Here is a 23,073-nt window from a genome sequence, read left to right as displayed (position 1 = left end):
AAGGTTTGGCCCATCAGTGCATGGCAGTTAACCACAGTAAGCCCCATTTACACTCTGCAGACCTCGTCATGTTGCTCTGCAGTAGTACAAATGGCGATTCTAAGCCAATCTGTCGGGCTGGACTGTCATTAACCGTCTTGTCTGGGATAAGGTCACAATTTTTCTCTGCTCCAATGGGTGTTTGTTCATTAATGCAGCCTGGATTTAGATAACACATCAATAGAGTCCAAAAAGACACATGAAGCGTGGGGTAGAATATTGAAGTCTTATGTTTAATTTAAATAATATCCAAGTCCCATTAAAAATGAGGGCCATTATTGAAAACATGAGGCTGGGGAGAGGTGGGGAGGGAAATCCTTTTTTAAAATCCATTCACTTGGAAATAGCATTGAGTTCTGTCTATGAATTGGGAACAGGGAGGTCTCTTTTTGTCTCCTAAAGAAATTGGAAAATTAACAAGAAGAAAACCAGAGGCAATAAATCCACAGGGAGCCAGAGCACCCTATTAAAGAGAAATGATAGATAGAATAGAAATGTTCATTAAGTTTCAGTCTTGAGCCCCCAGATCAATGTGGGAAGATGCTGGTTTCCAGCAGTGTGTATTGGTGTGGTGTGTTGGGGGGGGGTGGAATTGATGCTTATCCCTTCCCTAGAAAAGCTTGTCCATAGAAGTCTTTGATGTCTTTCTGGGGAGGAGACCTTTTTGAAGGTCACCTGCCTGGGCAGGGACCTCTACTTCAGCTTGTCCCTTCCCCAAAGGTCCCCAGGTCCCAACTCTCACTGGGAAAATCATGGTGGGAGCATCAAGCTGTCTCTTAGATGTTCCAGCACAGTCACCAAGGACTACCTAATTACTGAATCTATAAACAGGGGAGAAGCAGCAGAGAGTGGAAAAAATTAGGCATTTCTTATCTTGGGCTTGCATCTGGGCTCTGTCACTTACCACCTGTATTACCTTAGATAAACACTTCACCTTGCTGGGCCTCTGTTTTCTCATCTGTAGAATAGGGGGTTGAACTAGATGACTTCTGAGGACCCTTCTGATTTTATATTTATAGTCCCGTGTGGTTTTTTTTCCCATTTTTACCATTGTGTGCAGTGCCTGATTTAAGGCCTCACAGAACCAAAGAACCTTAGCACCAGATAACTCATACCTGAACAAGAACAGGAGGTAGGTACCATGGAAAGAGATTTGGAGTCTAGAACCATATTCCAAGATTGATTTGTAATCAGAAGACTGGGATTCAAATCCCAATGTCATCATCTCGATGACCCTAGGCAAGTCCTTTCACCTCCAGATACCTCAATTTCCTTTTCTGTAAAATGAAGGGATTGGACTGGATGTCCTTTGAGGTCCCTTCCAGTTGTAGAGCTGTGGTCCTGCAATCCTTGACACAACATTTCCGAGGGGCCATCAGCCAGCCTTCATTTGGAAACATGGGGGAGGACCCACAGCCTCCCATGGCAGCTCATTATACTTCCCCTAAGTGTTAGGAACTTTTTCTTATATTGAACTCAAATATCAATGGGAAAATTCTTCCCCATTGCTTCTAATTCTGGCCCCTGAGGACAAGAACAGGATAGTCCTTGGAATATCTGAGGGTAGTTACCATGCTACCCCTATCTTTTTTTCCCCTTTGGACTTACTATCCCCATTGTGTTTCTTTAACTGGCTTTCACATGCATAATGTTAATAATAGGTCACATTTATATAGTGCTTCTAAAATACTTCATAAATATAATCTCATTTGGTCTTCACAATAACTGGGTGAGTCAGGAGCTATTATTGTTATTATCATCATCATTGTCATCACCATCATCATCATCATCATCATCATCATCATTATAATTATTTCTGTTTCACATTTGAAGACAAGTGTAAGCATGGCATAACGGATAGAGAGTTGAACATGAAGCCAGGAAGATGGCTCAAGACCCACCTAGGACACGTGCTGGCTGTGTGACCTTGGACAAGTCCCTTAACCTCTTAGTGCTCCAAGCATCATCCTAAGACTCTAAGTTGCAGAACAGGTACTGATCTACACTAGTAGAGGAAGTTCCTTAAATCAATGAAATTGGAGGTTGAATCCCATCCCATCCCATCCCATCCCATCCCATCCCATCCCATCCCCATCCCGTCCCGTCCCTTCCTATCCCATTCCATCCCATTCTGTCCCATTCCAAATGGGAAATCTGAGTCAAAGAGAGTCTACTAAGCTACTAAGTATCTGGATCAGATCCAAACTGACTCCAAATGTAGCTCCCTATTCACTGAGCCACACTGGGAAACCTTTGGAACAGGCTCCTGTGTACCTGGGCCTTTCCTTTTCAAAGCCATGGCACCCCAGAACTGGACACAATCCTTCAGAAGTGTATTCATGTATTTTGCTTTTTCAGCCAGGTTATAACTAGGTTTGGTTCATGTAGAACAGGGGCCAAATGCCTCAGTGCCCCCAGAAAGGTTTGAAAATTGCAGGCCTTTCTCTCCCCCATCATGGCAATACAAACCCAATTTTACCTTTTAAAAGACTAAGTGTGATACAGTCCAGTGGAGGCTCGGAGCCTTCACTATAACACAGGTGACTTGCCGGCTTACACTTAAGACCCACCTGCCATGGAGAGGGGAGATTTTATCACTAATCTCATATCATAACATAATCCTTGTCCTGCCCCTAGTGTGTTGCACCATGAGAAGCTGCCTATATTGCCTACTCCTAGTTTTGTCTCTATGTCAGTGTGTGCTCATTTCTTGGCCTCTCACTGATCAAACCAAATCTAGGTTTCTCCCTAAAACCAACCTTCAGCCTCAGCAGATTGTGTCCATCCTGTACCATTTCCTCAATTTCTACTCTATGGTCCCTTTGGTGAGTGGTGTGGGTGGGCTTACCTGTGAGGACATCCCATGGCAAGGGTATAGTATTGCTCTATCATCGTCTTCTGCCCCCTGGTCCAAGCAGTAGCCACTGGCCTTGCTGTTTCTCACCTGTGTCCAGGAGCCAAAGGAGAAATTGTATTATTAGCCAGTGTCCATCCCAGGTCTGAGGCTAGGGACTGGGCACACCAGTGAATGAATGAATTATTGGACAAATGAATGAAAATGCATTCATTGATGCAATGAAATAAAATGCTTACTATATGTCACGCACTGTAATAGGTACTAGAGACGTGAATTCAAAGGTTAGACTTCCCTTGTCTTCAAAGAGCTTATGTTCTAATTGGGGAGGGGGTGTGTGTGACAATATATACAGGGGAATGGTGGTCAGCGAGGGGAGTTTTGGTCTGGCTAGTTCGTACGGATGGCTGAGTGGAGCCATACGGCAGTCCACTCTTTATAATAGCAGCTAGTTGGAGCACTGAGCCTGGAATCGAGAAGACTTGAGTTCAAATTTGGCCTCAGACACTTATTAGCTCTGTGATCCTGGGAAGTCACTTCACCCTGTTTGCCTCAGTTTCCTCATCTGTAAAATGACCTGGAGAAGGAAATGGCAAACCACTCCAGTATGTTGGCCAAGAAAACCTCAAATGGGTTCAGAAGAGGTGGCCAAGATTGAAAAAATGAGAGAAACAACAACTTCCTGACTCCAAGTTTATACTCTGGCAACTACATTATGCAGCTTCAAATCTCCAACAGATTTAGCTAGATTCCCCAAATGGTAGATCTTACTTAATCTTGCACAGGAAACCAGTTCCTAAGTTTTGTCTATTTAGCCTTAAAGAAACTATTGATTTCTAAAGGAAAAGCTCCTTGGTTATTCCTGTCATGGTGCTGAGGCCATAAAGAAAAACCAGCAAGGAAAGAGTGATGATTTTATGCATTCTTTGCCAGAGAGAGCCAAATAGAGAGTGCTGGGCTTCTAGTGAGGAAGCCTTAGGTTCAAATCTTGCCTGTGACACATTTAATAGCCATGTGATCCTGGGTAAGTCGTTTAACCCCTAGGTGCCTCTGGCAATTTCCTAGGGCTCCTCTAAATCATTGATAAGTTGCAATCTCTATTGGAGAGGCAATTTCCACAGTGGGAGCTTCCTAAACCACCAAAGCCGTGGCTCCTTCATGTATGGCAGATAACTCTAAGACAGAGGTTTTTGACTTGGAGTACATGGAGAATTTAGAGTCTATGAATTTGGATAGGGAAAAAAAAATTCATCATAATTTTCACTAATTTCTAATTAAAATTTAACATCTCCTTTAATTATTTAAACATGATTTGGAGAAGGGATCTACAAGCCTCACCAGATACCCAGAGGGTTCATAACATAAATAATAATTTATAATAATATCTAGCATTTATATTGAACTTTAAGGTTTATGATGCACTTTACATGTTCTCCCACATGTTCACATGTTACATGTTTACAACCACCCTGGGAGGTAAGTGCTTTTATCATCTTATCTTACAGATGAGGAAACTGAGGCAAACAGAGGTTAAATAACTTGCCCAAGGTCACACAACTAGTTAGGTGTCATAGACACAAAAAAGCAGAAAAAAAGGCAGAAGCATCCCTGCTGTGAAGTATTTATTGTCACCATGGATACTTCACAGAAGTAGGAAAGATGGCTTTTACTTACTTTGGATTGAATGGTTTGCATGTTTTGGGTGACAGAGTCTAGGAAGACAATTAAAATTCACACTCTGGTCGTGCCTTCAGATTTAAAAGGTATTTTTTCTCAAAACACCTTGTAAAGGAGGGAGACATACTAAGGGGGACAGGACAGGGAAGCCAGCTTTGTCCACGGGAGGATGCATACCAACTATGAGAAGTGATATTTCAGCATGGTACCTACCTCTCCGTAGGTGATGGTATTGTTATAAATCCTCATCTCAGGGTACACATTCTCCAAGTACCACTTGAAACTGCGACACTGGAGCCTCTGACGCAAAGCAAGGCGCTCAGACACATCCCCAAAGTCCACTCCTGGGTTCTGTGAATTCAATGGGAATTGAGACACAGGTGTCCTGTATGCTGACCATGTAGGTCACATGATGATCTTTACATGGGATCATAGACCTGAGAGATCATCTGCTCCAATTTTTGCTCTTTATAGATGGGTTATAGTGGCTTGCCCAAATTAAAAATTGCCTTGCTAGTCCTCTCATGTATTGACCTGTCAGTTATTCCTCTCACTCTCTTGGCATTATACATATATACATATACATATATATATATATATATTCTGTATAATGGAATGGGGGCTAAGGAGTTAAGTGGCAGGTGTCAACATTATCCAAGAAGGGTGACTGAGCACTGGAAGGGTGCTCCCATTCCCAGTACATGGTTTAGATCGTTAGTGGTTCTTTATTTTATTTATTCCATCTGATACTCATATTCCCCTCTCTGACCGTGTGCTATACTGTTTCTTCTGGACTGTGGATGTCGATCATCTGTGGATGAGGAATGGCTATGAGGTAGATGGATTGAAGGTTGAACAAAATTTATACATAGAATTTATACATCCACATGAGTGCTATTTGTCCCCTTCTAAGGAGTCCCCTTAGGGTATTACATACTTATTTCAACAAGGTTGTGAGAGATCAGGACATCCTTGGAAACTCCTCTTTGGAAATTGCTTTTAAAGCTGGCAAAGCAATTTCCAAAGAGGAGTCTTCATAAGATCCCCAGTGATGGTAAATCTTCATTGAAAGCTGGGATTGATCACTCTTGAACATAGACTCAAATCTGATGAGTAAGGTCCTACCTGAAGACCTTATTGGGGTATGGAAGGGACCCATGAATCAATCAGTAAGAATTTATTAAGCACCCATTATGTATTGGGCACTGTGCTAGGCATTGTGGATGTAAAGATAAGAACAACGCTGTCTCTGCCCTCATGGAGCTTACTTTTTATTGGGGGAGACAACACGTACTGATAAAAGTTTACATAAAATTAATATTCTTGAAGGCTATGATATCAGGGTGCAAGCTGTGTTAGGCTCTCCTAGGATGAAAAGGGTTGCAGTACAGTCTTAGAAAGTCCAAGTCAGCTTTCCTTGAACCATTGTGTGGAGAGACTTATCACCAGTATGCTGCCCATTTGGTAATGGATTATTTGGCCATGACAATGCATGAAACAAAGGTAGGGGGGTGTTTAGGCTAGGCTGGTTTTCTTGTATGACTCCTACTAGCTCCTCAGGCAAGTCCCCCAAAGTAGCGAGCTCTACATACACTTTTAGCAATGGGGTTAAGGAACAAGTGTAAAGCTTCTTATGGGGACTACTTTGAAAAACAGAACTCACATGGATGGCTAGTTTCTCCTGTGTTCTATGAAAAACCTCCTCTCTACTTGATGATGATAATAATTGCTAGCATTTATATAATACTTTGCATATGCTATCTCAATATCTTTATAACCCTATGAGACAAATATTGCTATTTTACAGATGAGGAAACTGAGACTGAGAAAGGTGAAATACCTTGTCTGAGGTCACACCTAGTAAGTATCTGAGTCAGGATTTGAACTCAGATCTTCTTGACTTCAAGTCAATCAGTATATCTACTGTGATGCCCGGCTGCCTGAGAACTTGGAAGGACCAAGAGTACAGCACAGAATACAAGGTGTGATTAGTATTGTATTATATGGTTCCCTAAAAGCTATCGTTATATCTCATCCTTTTCCTGCTGCCCACAAGCATAGCTGACCATAGGATCTGACACCCAGTAGGAGCTTGCTGAAGGTTGATGATATCCTTTGAAGACAGATGGTCACCAAACATCAAGGTCTTTATTGTGTGGTGAGCTGCTATTAAAACCTTCCTTCTCTTCATGGTATGCAGGTTTCCAAAGACTGTGCTGGTAAGATTCAGGCTCTGGCAGGGAAAGGAAGATCTAAACAGGCTGGGAAGAGTTTGAGTAGAACCTGGTAATGTACTGGTGACTCTTGCCCAAAGGGGTAGCCTAGCTCCTGGCTCAGTTCAGAGAGACTTATTGCCAGGTTTGCCTTAGAGTGATGACTTCTTTGGTCTCAGAGACTTATGAAACCAGTTGACTGACTAAGTCATGGAGGAGTAGCAATCTGCAATAGTAGAGGGAGTACAATGATGAAATAGCAAATCACTGAAGTCCTGAAGTCCTGGTGGACATTTGCACTTTAATATTGAAGATTTATGTGTTTTTTAAATCTAAACTTGTGATTTCATTGGTTTAAGGAACTCCCTCTACTCTTGCAGATATCTATCTGGTCTGCAATTTATAGTAGTAGAGAGTTCTTGGGGGGCACTGAGAGATCTGTGACTGGCCAAGGGTCAAACAGTTAGAAGTGAGACTCAAATCCAGATTTCCCTGACTCTTAGGGCAATCAATTGAATAATTACCCAACAGGTGTTAGGCACCTTCTATATGCCAGGGTTTGTACCAGGCACTGGGGAGATATATCAAAAAAAGAAACAGTCCCTACTCTCAAGGAGCTTGCATTCTATTGGGAGACAACAGATACATAGATAGTTTTGGGGGCAGCTAGGTGGCACAGGGGATAGAGCTCTGACACTGGATTCAGGAGGAGCTGAGTTCAAATCTGGCCTCAGACACTTGACACTTGCTAGCTGTGTGACCCTGGGCAAGTCATTTAACCCTGATTGCCTCACCAAAAAAGAAAATTAAAAAAAAAAACATAGATAGTTTTAGGGCTAGGAATTAGACCTGCTCTTTCCCTGGTATGGGTTATTCTTAAAGGAGGAAACTCCTTTACTGATACAGGTCAGCACCTTTTCTGTAAGAAGATGGCTCTTAAAGAGCTGTCTACAGCACTGATAAGTTAAATGACTTGCCTGGCGACACCCAGCCAGTGTGTGTCAGTGGTGAACTTGAACCCAGATCTTCCTGGTTGTGAGGTCAATTCTCTATCCATTAAGTTACATCGCCTCTCAAATCTTTGTGTGTGTGTGTGTGTGTGTGTGTACAGAAATACATATATACACATGTTTTTATATGTATATATGTATGTGCATATGTATATGTATGCAGGGGTATGCAGGTAAATGTTTAATAACCAACTCTATGAAAAAAAAAGCATGCATGGCACACTTTTAAGTTTAATCTGCATCATCAAATTTTCTCCATCACTTTCTTAAGTCTAGACAAGCAACAAAAGAATAAATCAAGCTCTATTTGTAGCATTTGCCAATTTTTGTGGTCTAAGTGCTCACATTACAAATTTGATAATCTGCTCTCAGGACCTGACTCGAGCTGGCTCCAGCACGTGCCTGTATAGGTATGTGTGTGCACACATACATACGTACATACATATATATATGGAGAATAAATACAACATAAATACAAGTTAGCTCAATACAATGTAGTTGGAAGGGAAGGCTCTGGCTGTTGGAGGGATCAGGGAAAGCTTTATGCAGGTGGTGGAAGCATGAGTTAATTCTTGAAAGAAGGGAAGCAGAGGTAGAGGTGAAGAAAAGGCATTCCAGGCATGGGGAAATACCCTATGCAAAGGCAAAGTGATGGGAGATTTGAGTGCTCTGTGTAAATAAAAGAAAAAAGGCTGTTTTGCTGGTCTCTGCAGTGCAGAAAGAGAAGTAATAGATAGAGACTGCAGGTACTCATGTTAATAGTGAGGCAGCTGGTGGTGTAATGGATAGAGCTGTGGAGCTGGAGTCAGGAAGACCCAAGTTCAAATGCAACCTCAGACACTAACTAGCTGTGTGACCCTGGGCAAGTCACTCCACTTCTGTCTGATTCAGTTTCCTCATTTGTTTTTTTTGTTTGTTTGTTTGGTTTTGCTTTTAGGCAATTGGGGTTAAGTGACTTGCCCAGGGTCACACAGCTAGTAAGTATCAAGTGTTTGGTCTGAGGCCAGATTTGAACTCAGGTCCTTCTGTCTTCAGGGCTGGTGCTCTAACCACTGTGCCACCTAGCTGCCCCTTCAGTGTCCTCATTTGTTAAAAAGGGAGATGATAATAACAGCAGCCACCTCCCAGGGTTGTTACAAGGACCAAATGAGATAGTATTTGTAAAGCACTTTGCAAAACTTAAAGCCCTCTATAAATGCTAGCAGTTAGTGTGATGTTAACCACATGGATGCCTTTAGCCATAACAGGGATACAATATGGATACCTAGTCCCATCATGGATACACAGGCCATATTCCCTAGCCAGATAGGAATTGGATGATGGTGTAATACACCTAGTTTTAGAGACAGAGGGCCTGGGCTCTAATCCTGGCTCAGCCATTTGGTAGCTGTGTGACCTTGGGCAAGTCAATGAAATCCTCTGGACTGCTGCAAAATGAGGGAATGGGAAGAGATGACCTCTGAAGTGTCTCTACCTCTGGATCGACAGTAATTAAAAAAAAAACCCATGACCTATACAGGGAGGTGGAATGCCTGCCTAACATGAGTCTTAGCTGAATGAACAGCCCATGTCAGGAGGAAAGGCTCTACTTAATCGGGACATTTCCTGCAAGACAGCAGAAACAATCTGGCATAATGGAGAGTGCAGGGCTGGCTGTCAGGAATTCCGGGGTTCAAATCCTGACTCTGATACTTACTAGTTCTGTAAGCCTGGGCAAGTCACAACCTCTCTGGGCCCCAAGAAACTCACTAGGACTTATTTACTAAGTCATAGAAAGTTGAGATCACCTTAGTTGAAGGAGGCCCAACCTGAGAGATTCCTACTCAGGTAAAAGCTTAGAGCCTTTCATGTGTAGTACAGTTTGAACAGTGACTCTTAAAAAACCAGAACAAAATAAAATCCTCCATTTTGTTCGTCATTTTAGTCATGTCTGACTCTTTGTGATTCTATTTGGGGCTTTCTTGGTAAAGATACTGGAGGGGTTTGCCATTTCCTTCTCCAGCTCACTTGACAGATGAAGAAACTGAGGCAAACAGGATGAAATGACTTGCCCAGGGTCACATAAGTGTCTGAGGCCAGATTTGAACTCAGGAAGATGATGAGTCTTCCTGACTCGAGGTCTGGCATTCTATCTGCTGGACTACCTACCTGTCTAAAATCCTCCATAAAAACGAATATGCTAGCTGTAGTTGCTTCCATCTCGACAGTGTAGTCTTTGAAGAGGCATTTCATTGTATGGGCATACATCTGTTCTGCATGCATGGGCTCACAGGGGTTCTGAGCATGGAAAGTGGGTTTGAGTTTTTGCTGGTACCTGAAGGGGTAGTTCCCAGACTCCTGATTCTGCCAGTGATGGCAGCTCTCATGGTTGCCCGGCCCTAGGCATGAGCGTGAGGACTTCATTTGATACAGGGATGGGTATCCAAGCAGCACTTAGATCAACAGAACTCAGTGGGTCAGGAGTCTTCATTCTTTATACACTGTCCAACCAAGCAGGGCATCATAAATTCCTGCGGGAGTATTAATGGGGACACCGCCGTGTTGTACATTGTCTGAATCAGTTCATTTTATGGAAAACAAGGTTTTATGGGCTCCACTGGGCTCTCTCTCCATCTTTGCTCGTGGGTGAGGGCATTTTTTGACTGCCTTCCTTTGTCATTTTGATCTGAAAACTCCCGTAGCAAAAAACACGCAGACGAAAGGAAATCATGTTTTCCACTCCTCCTCTGAATTTCCTTGCTAGGCTGTTTGGCATCAAGCAGATTACTCAGCCAGGGTTTTTGTCCTAGAGTGTGTCTGCATTAATTTCCTCCACCCTCTCTTCCTCACCATTCCTTAGGATCTGTGTTTTGCTGAGAACAGCATGAAGGCCTCAAGTAAATGCTGCCTGGTCCTTAGGTTCACTTAGGCCAGTTCTGTCCAGATTTCATAGACGGGACAAACTAATTTAGATTTGAAAGGGATCTGAGAGGGCAGGTACTCCAATTGTCCCTTCTTTCTCTCCTTTCCCAAACCTACACGCAGCACCTCTCCCCACCCACCCACCCACCCACCCACACAAAACCATACTATGCATATGTCTATTTACCAGCTCTTTCTCTATGTATCTGTCCCTTCCTGACTATCTGTGTCTCTCTTTATATTCCTGTCTCTCTCTATCTCTTTTTCCTCTTTCTGTCTCTATCTCTCCTTTTCTTTGTCTCTCTCTTTTTTCTCTTTCTGTTTCTATCTCTTTGTCTCTATTTCTCTCTGTGCCTTGGTCTCTGTCTCCCTTTCCACCTCTGTCTCTCTCTCTCTCTCTCTCTCTCTCTCTCTCTCTCTCTCTCTCTCTCACACACACACACACACACACACACACACACATACACACACACACATTCTCAAAGTTGGAAGAGATCACAGGGTTCATATAGTTCAACTTTTACAGGAATTCCCTCTACAACATCCCAGATAAGTGGTCATTCATTCTCTGATGGAAGACCTCTAGTTGGGAGCAGGGAAGGGAGGTGTTCCTGCTACTTCCTAAGGTAGCCCATTCTGGACAGCAATAGCTCCAATCAAAGTCATACCTAGAGTAGAGCAAGTGAGGCTTTGTCCTGGGGGCCAAAATTTAGACAATACAAAAAGTTTAAAACATGTATAACTTCAGAAACCGAACTTAGGATCTTTCTTAGTATCCCTAGCACTTAGCACAGTGCCTGGCATATAGTCAACCATTTAATAAATGCTTGTTGATTGGTTAAATAAGAAATGATTAATCCTTAAGTCTGTTAATAAAACTCACCCCTGAACTCCCACGATAACTTATTCCCTTCTCCCACTCAACTGTCTCAATTACTTTTTGTATCATTAAGTATTGAATCACAAAGTTCATTTGAAGGTACACTTCATGCTGCTTGCCCTGAGCACCAAAGTTGCTAGTTACAGCCAAAAATATTTTTCTTTTATTATCCCTGTTTGTCTTTTTTTCCACATCTACCCATTGCTTTTAGTTCTGGGGTTGGCAGCCATGAGGGGGCTCTCCAAAACTGAAGCCTGAAGATAGTTCAATATTTGCTGCAATTTTCCGCTGTTGTCTTATCAGGACTTTCTGTTTTTGTTCCAGTAAATAGTGAGGGAAGAGGTAGATGATTGAGATATTTCCTAGAGGCAACAGAACCCTCCTTCAGATGGCTGCAAAGTTTAGTTTGCTCCCCCTCCCTCAGCCCTTTCCAGCTTCTGCCTGTCCACTGGGTGCTCACCGTCATGGGGATGTTCCAGGCCATGTACACGTGGGACTTGAAGTCATCCATCCAGACCTCTGCGGCTCTCAGGGCATTTCTCTTTGCATAGTAATCAATGTCGTTATTGTAGGGTTTCTTTGTGCGCTCGATATGGGCCACACGGGAACAGGGCAGTACCTCCATGCTGCCCCCACACTGCCAGACCTGGAGAGAGAGGATGGAGACCTGGGCTGTGAACGTGGCCAGGAAACCCCGTCTCAGATGAGGGAAAGTGGAGTGGAAACATTTTTGTTATACGTTGGCCCTGCAGTAACCACTAGGGTCGCCAACAAGCTGAATATTTGACTTGCTCACTCAGTGTGAATGAAACTAATTGATTCTTACAGATGTGTTAAGTCACAACTAATTTGGACTTTAATAACTGTTAACCAACATAACCCAACTCAATTGATTGATAGGCATTTATTAAGTACCTTGCCTGTACTGGGTACTGTGATAGGTACTAGGAATAATACAAAGACAAAAGTCAAGATAGTCTCTGCCCTCAAAGAGCTTACAGTCTATTGGGCAGACAGGAAGCACATACATAAACACATACAAAATGTGTACAAACTTCGGGAGGAAATTGAGATCTAGAAAGGTCTGCCCAAGGCCACCCAGATGGTAAGTAGTAGACACAGAATTTGAACCCAGGACCTCAGGCTCCAAATGGAGCATCCTTTACAACACCCTGTCTCTCAATGTGTTCTGTCTTCTGAAAATGTGAATCTCACATTCTTAAGTCCCAAGCTTTCTTTGATTCAGACAAGCCCAGGAGAGATAGAACTTCCCTGAGGAAGTGGGAGTCATAACTAGGAGTAACATAGGGCACAATCCACCCTCTTCTCAGGGACAAGTGAGAACAAGCACTATCTCTTATTCTTAAATACTTCTTGAGGAGGAGATTTCACAATTTTTCTAGCACATCTATACTAATGTCTTAGATTCCTGAATGACCACCTCTGATGGGCTCCATAGCCTCTCATAACTCCTTGCTAAATAAAATCCAGACTCCCCAGGATGATATTAAAGTGGCAACATAGGGCAACGAATTTGGAGTCAGAAAACCTGCTACTGATTGTCCCAATGAATGGACAAGTTACTATATCTCCCTGGGTTTGAGTTCCCTCACCTGAAGAATGAGGGCATCGGGCTAGAAGATCTTGAGATCCTTTCCAGGTCTTCATTCTATGATTCTATGGCCCCTCTACAACCCAGCTCCACTGCAGCCCAGCAGATACAGCTTGTGCTAGCATCTTCTTCCAGTCTCCTAAACAATCATTTCATGACTGAATATTCCAGGCAAACTGGATGACTCACAATTTCCCAAATTCATCTTTTCTTTTCTTATCTTTAAGGCTTTGACTCCCATGTTACTTCTTCCTAGAATCACCAGGTCCTCATCTTTGCCTGTTGAAACTCTCTGCATCCTAGGAAGCCCTGCTCCATTGCTGCTGCCTCCAGGGAACTTTCCCTGATTTTCCGAATCAGAAGCAAGCTCTCCCTCCTTCAGATCCTGTTGTTCCCTGCTCCTGTCTCATCTATACTTGACTTTATAATTACCTATGTTTATGTCTTGACATCCTTAACCAAATGGTGAGTCCCATGATGGCAAGATCAAGTCTTAGGTGAAATCAGTATAGTGAACAGTGCTGGACTTGGTATCTGGAGGAACCTGGGATTGAGTCTCCTCTATAGCCTTTATATATATACCTGATTACTTAACATGTTGTCTACAGTACATGTTGTCTCTTCCACTAGGCTGTGAGTTCCTTGGAGAAAGGGACTCCCTTTTGCTTTTCTCGTATCCACAGTGCTTGGTACCATACCTGCCACATAGTAGGCTTGTTGGAATGCTTGTTGACTAACTGACTAGCTTTTAAATGCTAGCTCTCTGAGATCCTCTAGTCAAAACCATATTTGAACAGGAATTCCCTCTGTAAGATACTTGCTAATAATATATTAATCTGAACTGCATTAAAGAAAACGTATGTATCCACATTCATCCTTTAATTCAGACACATCGTCTTTTGTTGTTGAGTTATTTCAGTTGTGTCTGACTCTTTGTGACCCCATTTGGGGTTTTCTTGGTAAATATACTGGAATGGTTTGCCATTTCCTTCTCCAATTAATTTTACAGATGAGGAAATTGACACTAACAGGGTGAAGTGACTTGCCCAGGGTCACCCAGCTCGTAAGTGTCTGAGACCAGATTTGAACTCATCCTGATTGCAGGCTCAGCACTCTAACCACTTTGTCACCTAGCTGCCCATTACATCATCTTTATGTAGTCCAAGTCAATGAATTTTGACTGTATGTTCAAAGGTAATATTTATGTGTGTGTGTGTGTGTGTGTGTGTGTGTGTGTGTGTGTGTGTGGTGCACTCTAGTGCATACACATCTTTCTAGCTAGCAGTCCTATTAACCCGAAAGCTCTGAGTCAATAATAGCTGACATTTATATAGTGCTTTAAAGTATAGCTCTTTCATAACAATCCCATTAACTCTGTACTACAGATCTTATTTCCCCCATTTTACAGATGAGCTACCCAAAGTTCAGAGTGATTTGCTCAGGATCACATAGTTAATAAGTACGTCAGGACTGGGGGAAGGATTTGAACTTGTATCTGGCCTGACTCTGGGTCCATTGCTCTCTGCACTACATTATTCTCCTCTTGCCTCTCTCCGTATAGAATAAAAATTTTTTCATATGAAAGGACAATGAATGCAGAACACAGTCTTGCTGTTTCCAACCCAGTTCAACCAGACTGGAATTCTCCCTGCAGCCTGCAACACATTTCTCTTCTCTGCGTGATAGTTAATGACCTTGTAATTTTTTATATATTTTGATACCAGGGACCAATACATTATCTGAGTGGCAGAGTTATTTCCTTCTAAGCTCCCTGGGAGATTGATGCTTATGCAAAATGGAGAATTTAAAAGGCTCTAAAACCACAGCTTTAAGGGAAACAGTTTAACCCCTCCATAAATTCCCGGCAAACACTAGTAATAAATTTTTCCCTGATGCAGCCCAACGGGGACCCTGGCACCCAACTCAGAGCAGAACAGGACAAAGGGGCAGCCTTCCTCAGTTTTAGAAAATGTATATCGTACCAGGGATTCCGGCTTAAAAATGGCTTTGACTAGAGGACCCTGGGTCATGGATCTAGAATCCAAAAGGACTTTAGAGACCATCAGTGGACTCTGCCATGTATCCAGAAGGCTTTTGGGCCCTTAACTCTTGGGGGCAGGGATATTGGGCATCTACAGTAGTCTTGCTTAGGGCTCTTTGGAGCTGGCTGAATAGAAGGGTAACAGAGTTACTTATCAAGTGAGATAATGTACATGAGGGTCTTTGCAAATCTTAAAGTGATAACTAAATGCTAGCTATTATTATTGTTATGAACAAATAATGAATAGATTAGTGTTATTGATATTATTTTCTATTATATTCTATTGTTGTTCATTTTTCAGTTCTCCGACTCTTTGTGACCCCATTTGGGGTTTTCTTGGCAAAGATACTAGAGGAGTTTGCCATTTCCTTCTCCAGCCCATTTTACAGATGAAGAAACTGAGACACATGAGGTGAAGTAACTGGATGCTAGGAATATAAAGACAAAAAAGAAACAGCCCCTGCCTTTGGGAAGCTTATGTTTTACTAAATGGACAGCAGGAAGCAAACTGAAGTCCTCTATAGTGAAGATAAGCTATTTATTGGAGAAATGATTGGGGGAGTGTTAGTGAACCACAATTTCAATCTGAGTCAACAGCAGATCTGACAACCAAAAAAATCAATGAGATAGTAGGATATATTAAGAGAGGTGAAGTTTCCAGGATTAGGGAGGTAAGGGCACACTGCCCTGGTCAGACTAATATAGAGAGTCTTACATTGAATTCTAGGTTACCACCTTTTAGGAAGGCCATCGATACCTTGGAGAATGTCCAAAGAAGAGTGATCAGGTTTGCGAAGACCTTTGGAGCTTAGGCAAATGAGGATAAAAGCAAAGAACTAGGCATGCATAGCCTGCAGGAAAGAAGACACAGGAGGGACACAGAAGCCAGATTCAAGTATTTGAAGGGCTATCCTGAGAAGTATTTGGTTTACTTTCCTTGCCCTACTGAGAAGAACCAGGAGCAATAAGGAGGCATAACACAGAAGCAAATAGGTTTGATGCAAGGAAGAACATGACAATTAGTCAAACAAAGTCAAACAAAAGCAGTAGCTTCCTTCTCAGCCTTTAAGCCCAAGCCAAGTCAGGCACATTGTCCTTTTGGTTGGTTTGTATTCAGGGAAAGTTTAGACTAAGTGCATCCAAGGACCTCCTAACCAAGCTTTTATGATTACACCAATTCAAAGCGGAAAGTTAAGTAGAATTTAAACTAAAACAATACCAGCATAGTTGAAAAAGCTAATACATTTGCTTTCTAGAAGGAGGTAGGTAGGTTTGGACTTTAGTAGCTTAAATAAAAATGGTTTGTATTTCTGTTTAGGGGAAGTGGCCCCTAATCTGTTGGGTCTCCCACACAAGAGCTCAGCATCAAAACGGAGTGCTTGAGAATAAGATTATGAGTTGCAGCATCTGACTGCCCCAGGCACTATCAAGGCACGTTATGAGACAGCCAAGTTTGAAATCCAGACAATGCTGAAGGGATGTCCTGTTTTCAGTTACAGAGACAGAGGAAGTAGCCGCTAATGCAGTGTAGGAAGGAGAGATTTTCAGAGTCATTAGTGACAGTGTGTTTACAGCTAGGAGATGGTTGGATGGACTTCATGAGAACAGGGCTGACAAAAGCAGGCTGGATTTTTACTGCAAAATTTACCACTTGCTCACGATTATCTCTATTCATTCCCTGTGTGGCTAGTTTGCTTAACTTAACACGAGAGGAGGTGTTAAAAGGCAGAGGTCCTGGGTTCAAATTTATTTCCATCTCTTACTAGCTGTTGGATGTGGGACAAGACACTCTTTCTGAGGCTCCTCATCTACAAAATGAAGGTGTCAGAAGAAATGGCCTCTAAGATTCTGTCCAGCTCTAGAGTCATGCACTTCCTGAGGACAGGGCCACTCTTCTCCTTTTCTTGACTCCTGTGCCCAGTTACAGAACAGCCAGAATAGCCATCCGACATGTGCTTGAATGTCTTAAGTTGGTTAGGTCAAGTGGTCAAATGATTGGAACTCTACAAGTGTTCTCCTCCTTGCATCTGGGTTTATTGACTGGCTTGGGGGCAGCTAGGTGGTGCAGCGGAGAGTGCTCTAGGCTTGCAATCAGGAAGACACATCTCCATGAATTCAAATTCAGCCTCAGACACTTACCATTTTGTGTTCAGAAATATACCATAGGGGGAGATAGAACTTAATTCAGACAATACATGCTTTGTGCTTACTTACTGGTGTATCCTCTTGGCACAGTGGATAGAGTATTGGGCTTGAAACCAGCAAGACTCTTCTTTCTGGGTTCAAATCTGGCCTCAGACACTTCCTAGCTGTGTGACTCTGGTGAAGTCACTTAATCCTGTTTACCTCAGTTTCCTCATCTGTCAAATGAGCTGGAGAAGGAAACGGCAAACTAATCCAGTGTCTTTGCCAAGAAAACCCCAAAATGGGGTCACAAAGAGTCAGATACTACTGAAATGACATAATACCAAATGTTAGTGTGGTGTTTCTGGACCTGCCCTTTGCCCATGCCAGGAATACACTCCTTCTTCACCTCCACCTTTTAGAATCCCATTCTTTCTTCAGGAAAGGGTCTTCACAAAGCCTCTCCTGATTTCCCCAATGGCTAGCAACCTGCCATACAAGTGCCCTTGTAATTTTTTTTTTTTAATTTTTGGCTAGGCAATGGGGTTAAGTGACTTGCCCAGGGTTACACAGCTAGTGAGTGTTATGTGTCTGAGGTCGGATTTGAATTCAGTTCCTCCTGAATCCAGGGCCGGTGCTCTATCCACTGTGCCACCTAGCTGCCCCACAAGTGCCCTTGAATTGAAACACTTTGTATTTAATTTGTCTTCTTATTTATTCTGTTTATACATATATCTGTACTTGTCTTCTCCATTAGAATGGGAATGGTCTCCTTTTCTTGTATTTGGATCCCCAGTGCCTAGCACAGTGCCTGGCATAGGAGCTTAATAAATGCTTTTTGATTGTTGACTGATCAATAGGTATCAAACTCAATGTAGAAACGGATCCTGCTTCCTCGTTTTGGTCTAGGAAGCTACAAATTAACATTCTCTCTGTTTTGTTTTATTTATTTTGTTAAACATTTCCCAATTACAATTAAATCTGGTTCTAGCCTGTGAGCACTGGGAGAGTTTTTCAAGCCATACTCCATCCTCTCCCTTCCTCCCTCCCAAGTCTGGGAGTTTGACCATGGGAAGTAGGACCACTTCATTTAATATATGAAGGAACTGAAGTCTACAGAGTAGGAGCATCTTGCCTAAGGTCATGCACCTAGGAAGTGGCAGAATGGGAACTGGAACCCATGTCCTCTAGCTATAAATCAATCTAGTGCCTTTCTCACTACATTGTAGCATCCCTTTCCTTCTGTAATAAAAGCCATGGATTTATTGGACCTCCCTCATCAAAACTTCTATGTTTCTAAACCACAAGGTGATGAATTTTCCAGCTCAAGATGTTAGCCATAAGGTTATCATTGACTTTTTGCTGAGAACCAGGGCTGTTTCCAAGGACAAGAAAGATTCATTTGTAATTTTGTTATTATTGTTGTTATTAAAGTTCCTACAGTTACCAGATGTCTTTGATCTAAGCTAAGCCCAAGGGAAGTTCTGAAAGCGAAAATGAGAGGGAGAGGAGAATCCCCCAGGAGCAGATCCATGGGCCCAAGCTCTCCTGTCCCCTGGTAATGTGCCCTGGGGAGTCCCCACTGTGCTGGATAGAGAGTCTATATCCTTCCCCACCCCTGGGAGAAGCAGCAGGTTTTCCAGGCTCAAAATTGAATTTCATTTTATTTCTAATTCACTGGGAAAGCCTCAGGAGAAAAGTGCCTCGCTTTTGCCTGCAGCCAGGAGTGTCCATCCACTGTCTTAGACTCCAATCAAACTTCACTATTAGGTAGACATCTTCACCCTGCTCCCCACTACCTTCAAATGGAACTAGGAAGCCGTTCCTTTTTCCTCCTACGAACAAATTCTTAATCCAAAGGGCCAAACTTATGAACTGAATGTTCCCGAAGAGAAGCAGCCTGTTGAGAATCACTCTTGCTTCCCATGCCAGGGAAGCAGGTCTTGATCTCTGCTGGTGTTGGAGGGGCAGAGGTCATACCCCAGACCTGAGAAGGTAAAGGCACCCAGCTTGCTCTCCCTCTCCCCCAGTTGATAATCTTGTTCCCTGCTGCCAATGGAAGTGATTTTTAAAATTTCTATTGTATATACTTTGCTTTTAGTATATGAGGGGAAGTTGAAGCCAGGAAGACTTGACTTGTGTTCCATCTCTGAAACATGCTGGCTGTGGGACCCTGGGTCAAACATTAACCTGTCCATGCTCTAGATAGCTCTCTGCAACTGGATGAGTTAAATGACTTGCCCAACTTTACATGGCTACTGTATGAGGTAGGATTTGAACTCAAATGTTCCCATCTCCAAGCCTACCCCTCTATCCACTTCACTACCTAACCACTTCAGAGTAGATGTTTTGCCTTCTCCAAAGAGAAGGAATTGAATAAATTCAATGCATCATAACCAGGCTGGGCACATCATGGACATCCATTAAGGACTCATTACCTGAAAGTGATGAACATGATATGCTTTGAAGAGAGAGCTCTCACTTAGCACCCCTCTCCACAAGATGATCCTGGGTATTGTGCCCAGAACAAAGTGGTACAGAGGGTGGAGAGTTGGATTTCAAATCAGAAGATACAGCTTTCTTGCTTACTACCTGTGTGACCCTGGACAGTCACTTATTTTCTGAGCTTTAGCATAGGTATTGTCAGATACTTAAAAGACTGTCACTGTTGGAAAAGAAATGAGCTTTGTTCTGCCTCAGAAGGCAGAGCCAGGAGCAATGAGTGGGTGCTGAAGAAAGGCAGAATCCGGATGCAAGTTGGAGAAGACTTGGGGCTATCCCCAAGTGGGTTGTGGTGCCTAAGGAGATAGTGAGTTACCCTCCCTTGAAGGTCTTCAAGCAGAGGCTCATCAAAGAGGGAATTCTTGTTTGGTGTGGGTCAGACCAGATAGCCTCTGAGGTCCTCTCCACCTCTGAGATTCTGCGATAATAAGCTATAGACTCCTAGAAAGATGTGGGGAGACCAATGTGTTCCTGTCTGTCACCACATGGGCTCTTGCTCTGGTGGGGAAGCTTGGTAACATCTGGAGAGGCTAAGCACGATGGACACTCTATGGATAGTCTCCGTACACTGAGAAACAAGTGCCTATGAAAACGGTAGTTAGGCAATGGCTGAATGAATGAAGTCATTTATTAAAGTACCTACTACATGTCAGGTACAGAGCTAGGTATTGGAGACACAAATACAAAAATGAGACAATTTCTGCTTTCAAAGGAATTGTATTCTAATAGGAGAAATCGTACATGTCAGTGGTGGCTGAGTAGGGGCACTTTGCAGTGAGGAGTTGTAGAAATGGCGAGTTGATGAATGAAAGAATGTATAAAGAAACATTTATTGAGAGCCAACTATAGTCCAAGACAGGGCTAGGTACTATAGATACACATATAAAAGCAAGGCAGTTCTTGCCTTCAGGAAGTTTATATTCTAATAAGGTAAGACAGGGCAGCTAGGTGGCAAAGTGGATAGAGTAATGAGCCTGGAGTCAAGAAGACTCATCTTCCTGAGTTCAAATCTGGCCTTGGACACTTACTAGCTGTGTGACCCTAGGCAAGTCACTTAACCCTGCTTGCCTCAGTTTTCCCTTCCGTCAAATGAGTTGGAGAAGGAAATGGCAAACTGTTTCATTATCTTTGCCAAGAAAACCCCAAATGCGGTCACAAAGCTTGGACACGGAACAATAAAAATGAAAGACAATATATATCACAAATATGGTATTCCTGGAAATGCACCTTGATCTGGGGAGTCACACAGATGGTTAGTTGGTGATTTTAAATTCCTTCTGTGTGCCAGCTGGGCACTGTGCTAGGTGTTGAGGATACAAAGATAAAAGTTAGACAGCATTCCTTCTAGATTGTAAGCTCCTTGAGAACAGGGACTGTCTTTTCCCTCTTTTTGTATCCCTAGCACTTAGTATAGTAGCTGGTACATAGTGGACACTTAAATGTTTATTGTTTGATTGATAGTAGGAGGATACAACACATATAGTGGCCCAGAGGTCTAGGGAATCAAAAGGAATGTGGATGGAGCCATTATGGCCATAAATTATTCTATCCTTTCTAGCAGAAATGGGTAGTTTTCACTTGATTATCAAATTTCATTTGATTATTCAGAGCAAGAGTTGAAAAGCAGTAAGGGTAGGGGCAGGGTAAGGTAAGGAACACATGCAATAGCAAGGCAGATGGCAAGATGCCCTGCTAAGTCCTGGCTTCCTGGTGAGTGGCTGGATGCAATATGAAGCATGGCCTGAGACTGGCTAAATATAGTTGTTTAGGCAAGTTTTTACTTCCTCTCCCTGGTGAAGACAAGCGAGCCCCAGGGCAGTTAGGCAGAAATGCAGGCTCCTGGAGCAGGCCAGCCTTGGACATACTTAACTTTAGAGGCAGTGAAACTCCTGCTGCATGTTCTGGGGAATGGCAGATTGGTGGGGTGGTGGGAGGCCAGGGGCTAAATGTGTCACTCACTTACTGAGACTTGGGGAACTCATTGCTTACAGTCAGTCTCCCTATATCAAGACTTTAGAGCAGCAGCAGGAAAGCAGTCTCTGCTGACATTATTAATCTGCTAGGTCCCTGATAGCCAGGCAGACAGGCAACTCGGTTTGGGCTCAACTGTCTCCAAATGGACAGCATCATTTGGGGGGTCAGGATACTTGCAAGAGTTATAGAGAGGGCCGGAACAGTGGATTCTATTTCTGACTCCCTCTGCCTGAATCCCAGAGTTTCTGGCTCAAGGCTGTGAACTCGTTTGTCATGTTCTCCGACATCTCAGGATCTGCTCTAGGGCTCTGCCTGCTGCCCACTACCCCAGCCCTAGGGAAATTTAGAGGTGACTGGGTTGCTGGGCAGGAATAAGGCTGCTTCATTTCAATGTGGCTCTTATGTCAGGCAGCCCAGCTGTAAAGGTTGATTGCTGGGTTGGGCCTGACTCACCAACTTACATTGTTTCTCTGCTGTGAAAAATACTACTGTTGAACAGAACAGGGTAGAGGAAAGAACAGCAGGTTTTATGAGAGCAGGTTCTTGTGGGTGAATGCCAGGCATCCTATGGAATGCTGATCCTAACACTTTCAGCTGTTAACCAGAAAAGGGAATAAACACTTGTTGCTGTTATTCAGTCGTGTCTGACTCTTCATGACCCCATTTGGGGTTTTCTTGGCAGAGATACTGGAGTGGTTTGCCATTTCCTTCTCCAGCTTATTTTATAGATGAGGAAACTGAGGCAAACAGCTAAGTGACTTGTCCAGGGTCACATAGCTAGTAAGCATCTGAAATTATATTTGAACTCAGGTCTTCCTAACTCCAAGCCTGGTACTGTATGCACTATGGCACCATTTTAATAAATGCTAGTTGACTGACTACTCAAGGACTGATGAATTGAAGTAGTCTTATTATGAGGTAGTGAGGGTACTTCATTTTGAACCCTTGTAGGTGGGATCAATAGAATCATGAAATTTTCATTGTTATGTACTACAGAAACCATCTAGCAGGACTTGTATCTGACAAGGAATCCCCTTTAAACATCACTTACAAATGAAGCATCGAACACAAGTTTTGTTAGAACCAGGTTAAAGTGGAGTTGGGAAAAAAATTTAACAAAACAAATAAAAATACAATACAACATAGATAATGCTAATATGTGGTTTTCTAAGTTAAAATGCTGACACAGGGACCTTTATGTGTGGTTCAGTGGCCTCTTTTTGTATTTGAGTTTGACACCATTGAT

The 23,073-nt window shown here is 42.8% G+C and overlaps 1 protein-coding gene across 1 annotated transcript in view; it reads right to left on the bottom strand.

Moving 5' to 3' along the window:
- The window catches only part of GALNT9 (polypeptide N-acetylgalactosaminyltransferase 9), a 285,945-nt gene that overhangs the window by 20,691 nt on the left and 242,181 nt on the right, over positions 1–23,073 (bottom strand). Inside the window, exons 7-9 of the mRNA XM_021004317.2 lie at positions 12,035–12,220; positions 4,784–4,921; positions 2,888–2,983 (exon numbers count right to left, since the gene is read on the bottom strand). Of these exons, the coding sequence (XP_020859976.1) occupies positions 2,888–2,983; positions 4,784–4,921; positions 12,035–12,220 (420 nt within the window). The remainder of the gene's footprint in view (positions 1–2,887; positions 2,984–4,783; positions 4,922–12,034; positions 12,221–23,073) is intronic.

This window comes from Phascolarctos cinereus, unplaced genomic scaffold (assembly GCF_003287225.1).
Source record: "Phascolarctos cinereus isolate Bilbo 61053 unplaced genomic scaffold, phaCin_HiC Scaffold_4;HRSCAF=312, whole genome shotgun sequence".
Classification (NCBI taxonomy): domain Eukaryota; kingdom Metazoa; phylum Chordata; class Mammalia; order Diprotodontia; family Phascolarctidae; genus Phascolarctos; species Phascolarctos cinereus.
Note: the sequence above shows the minus strand (reverse complement) of the source record. Positions and strands in the feature narration are given on the sequence as shown.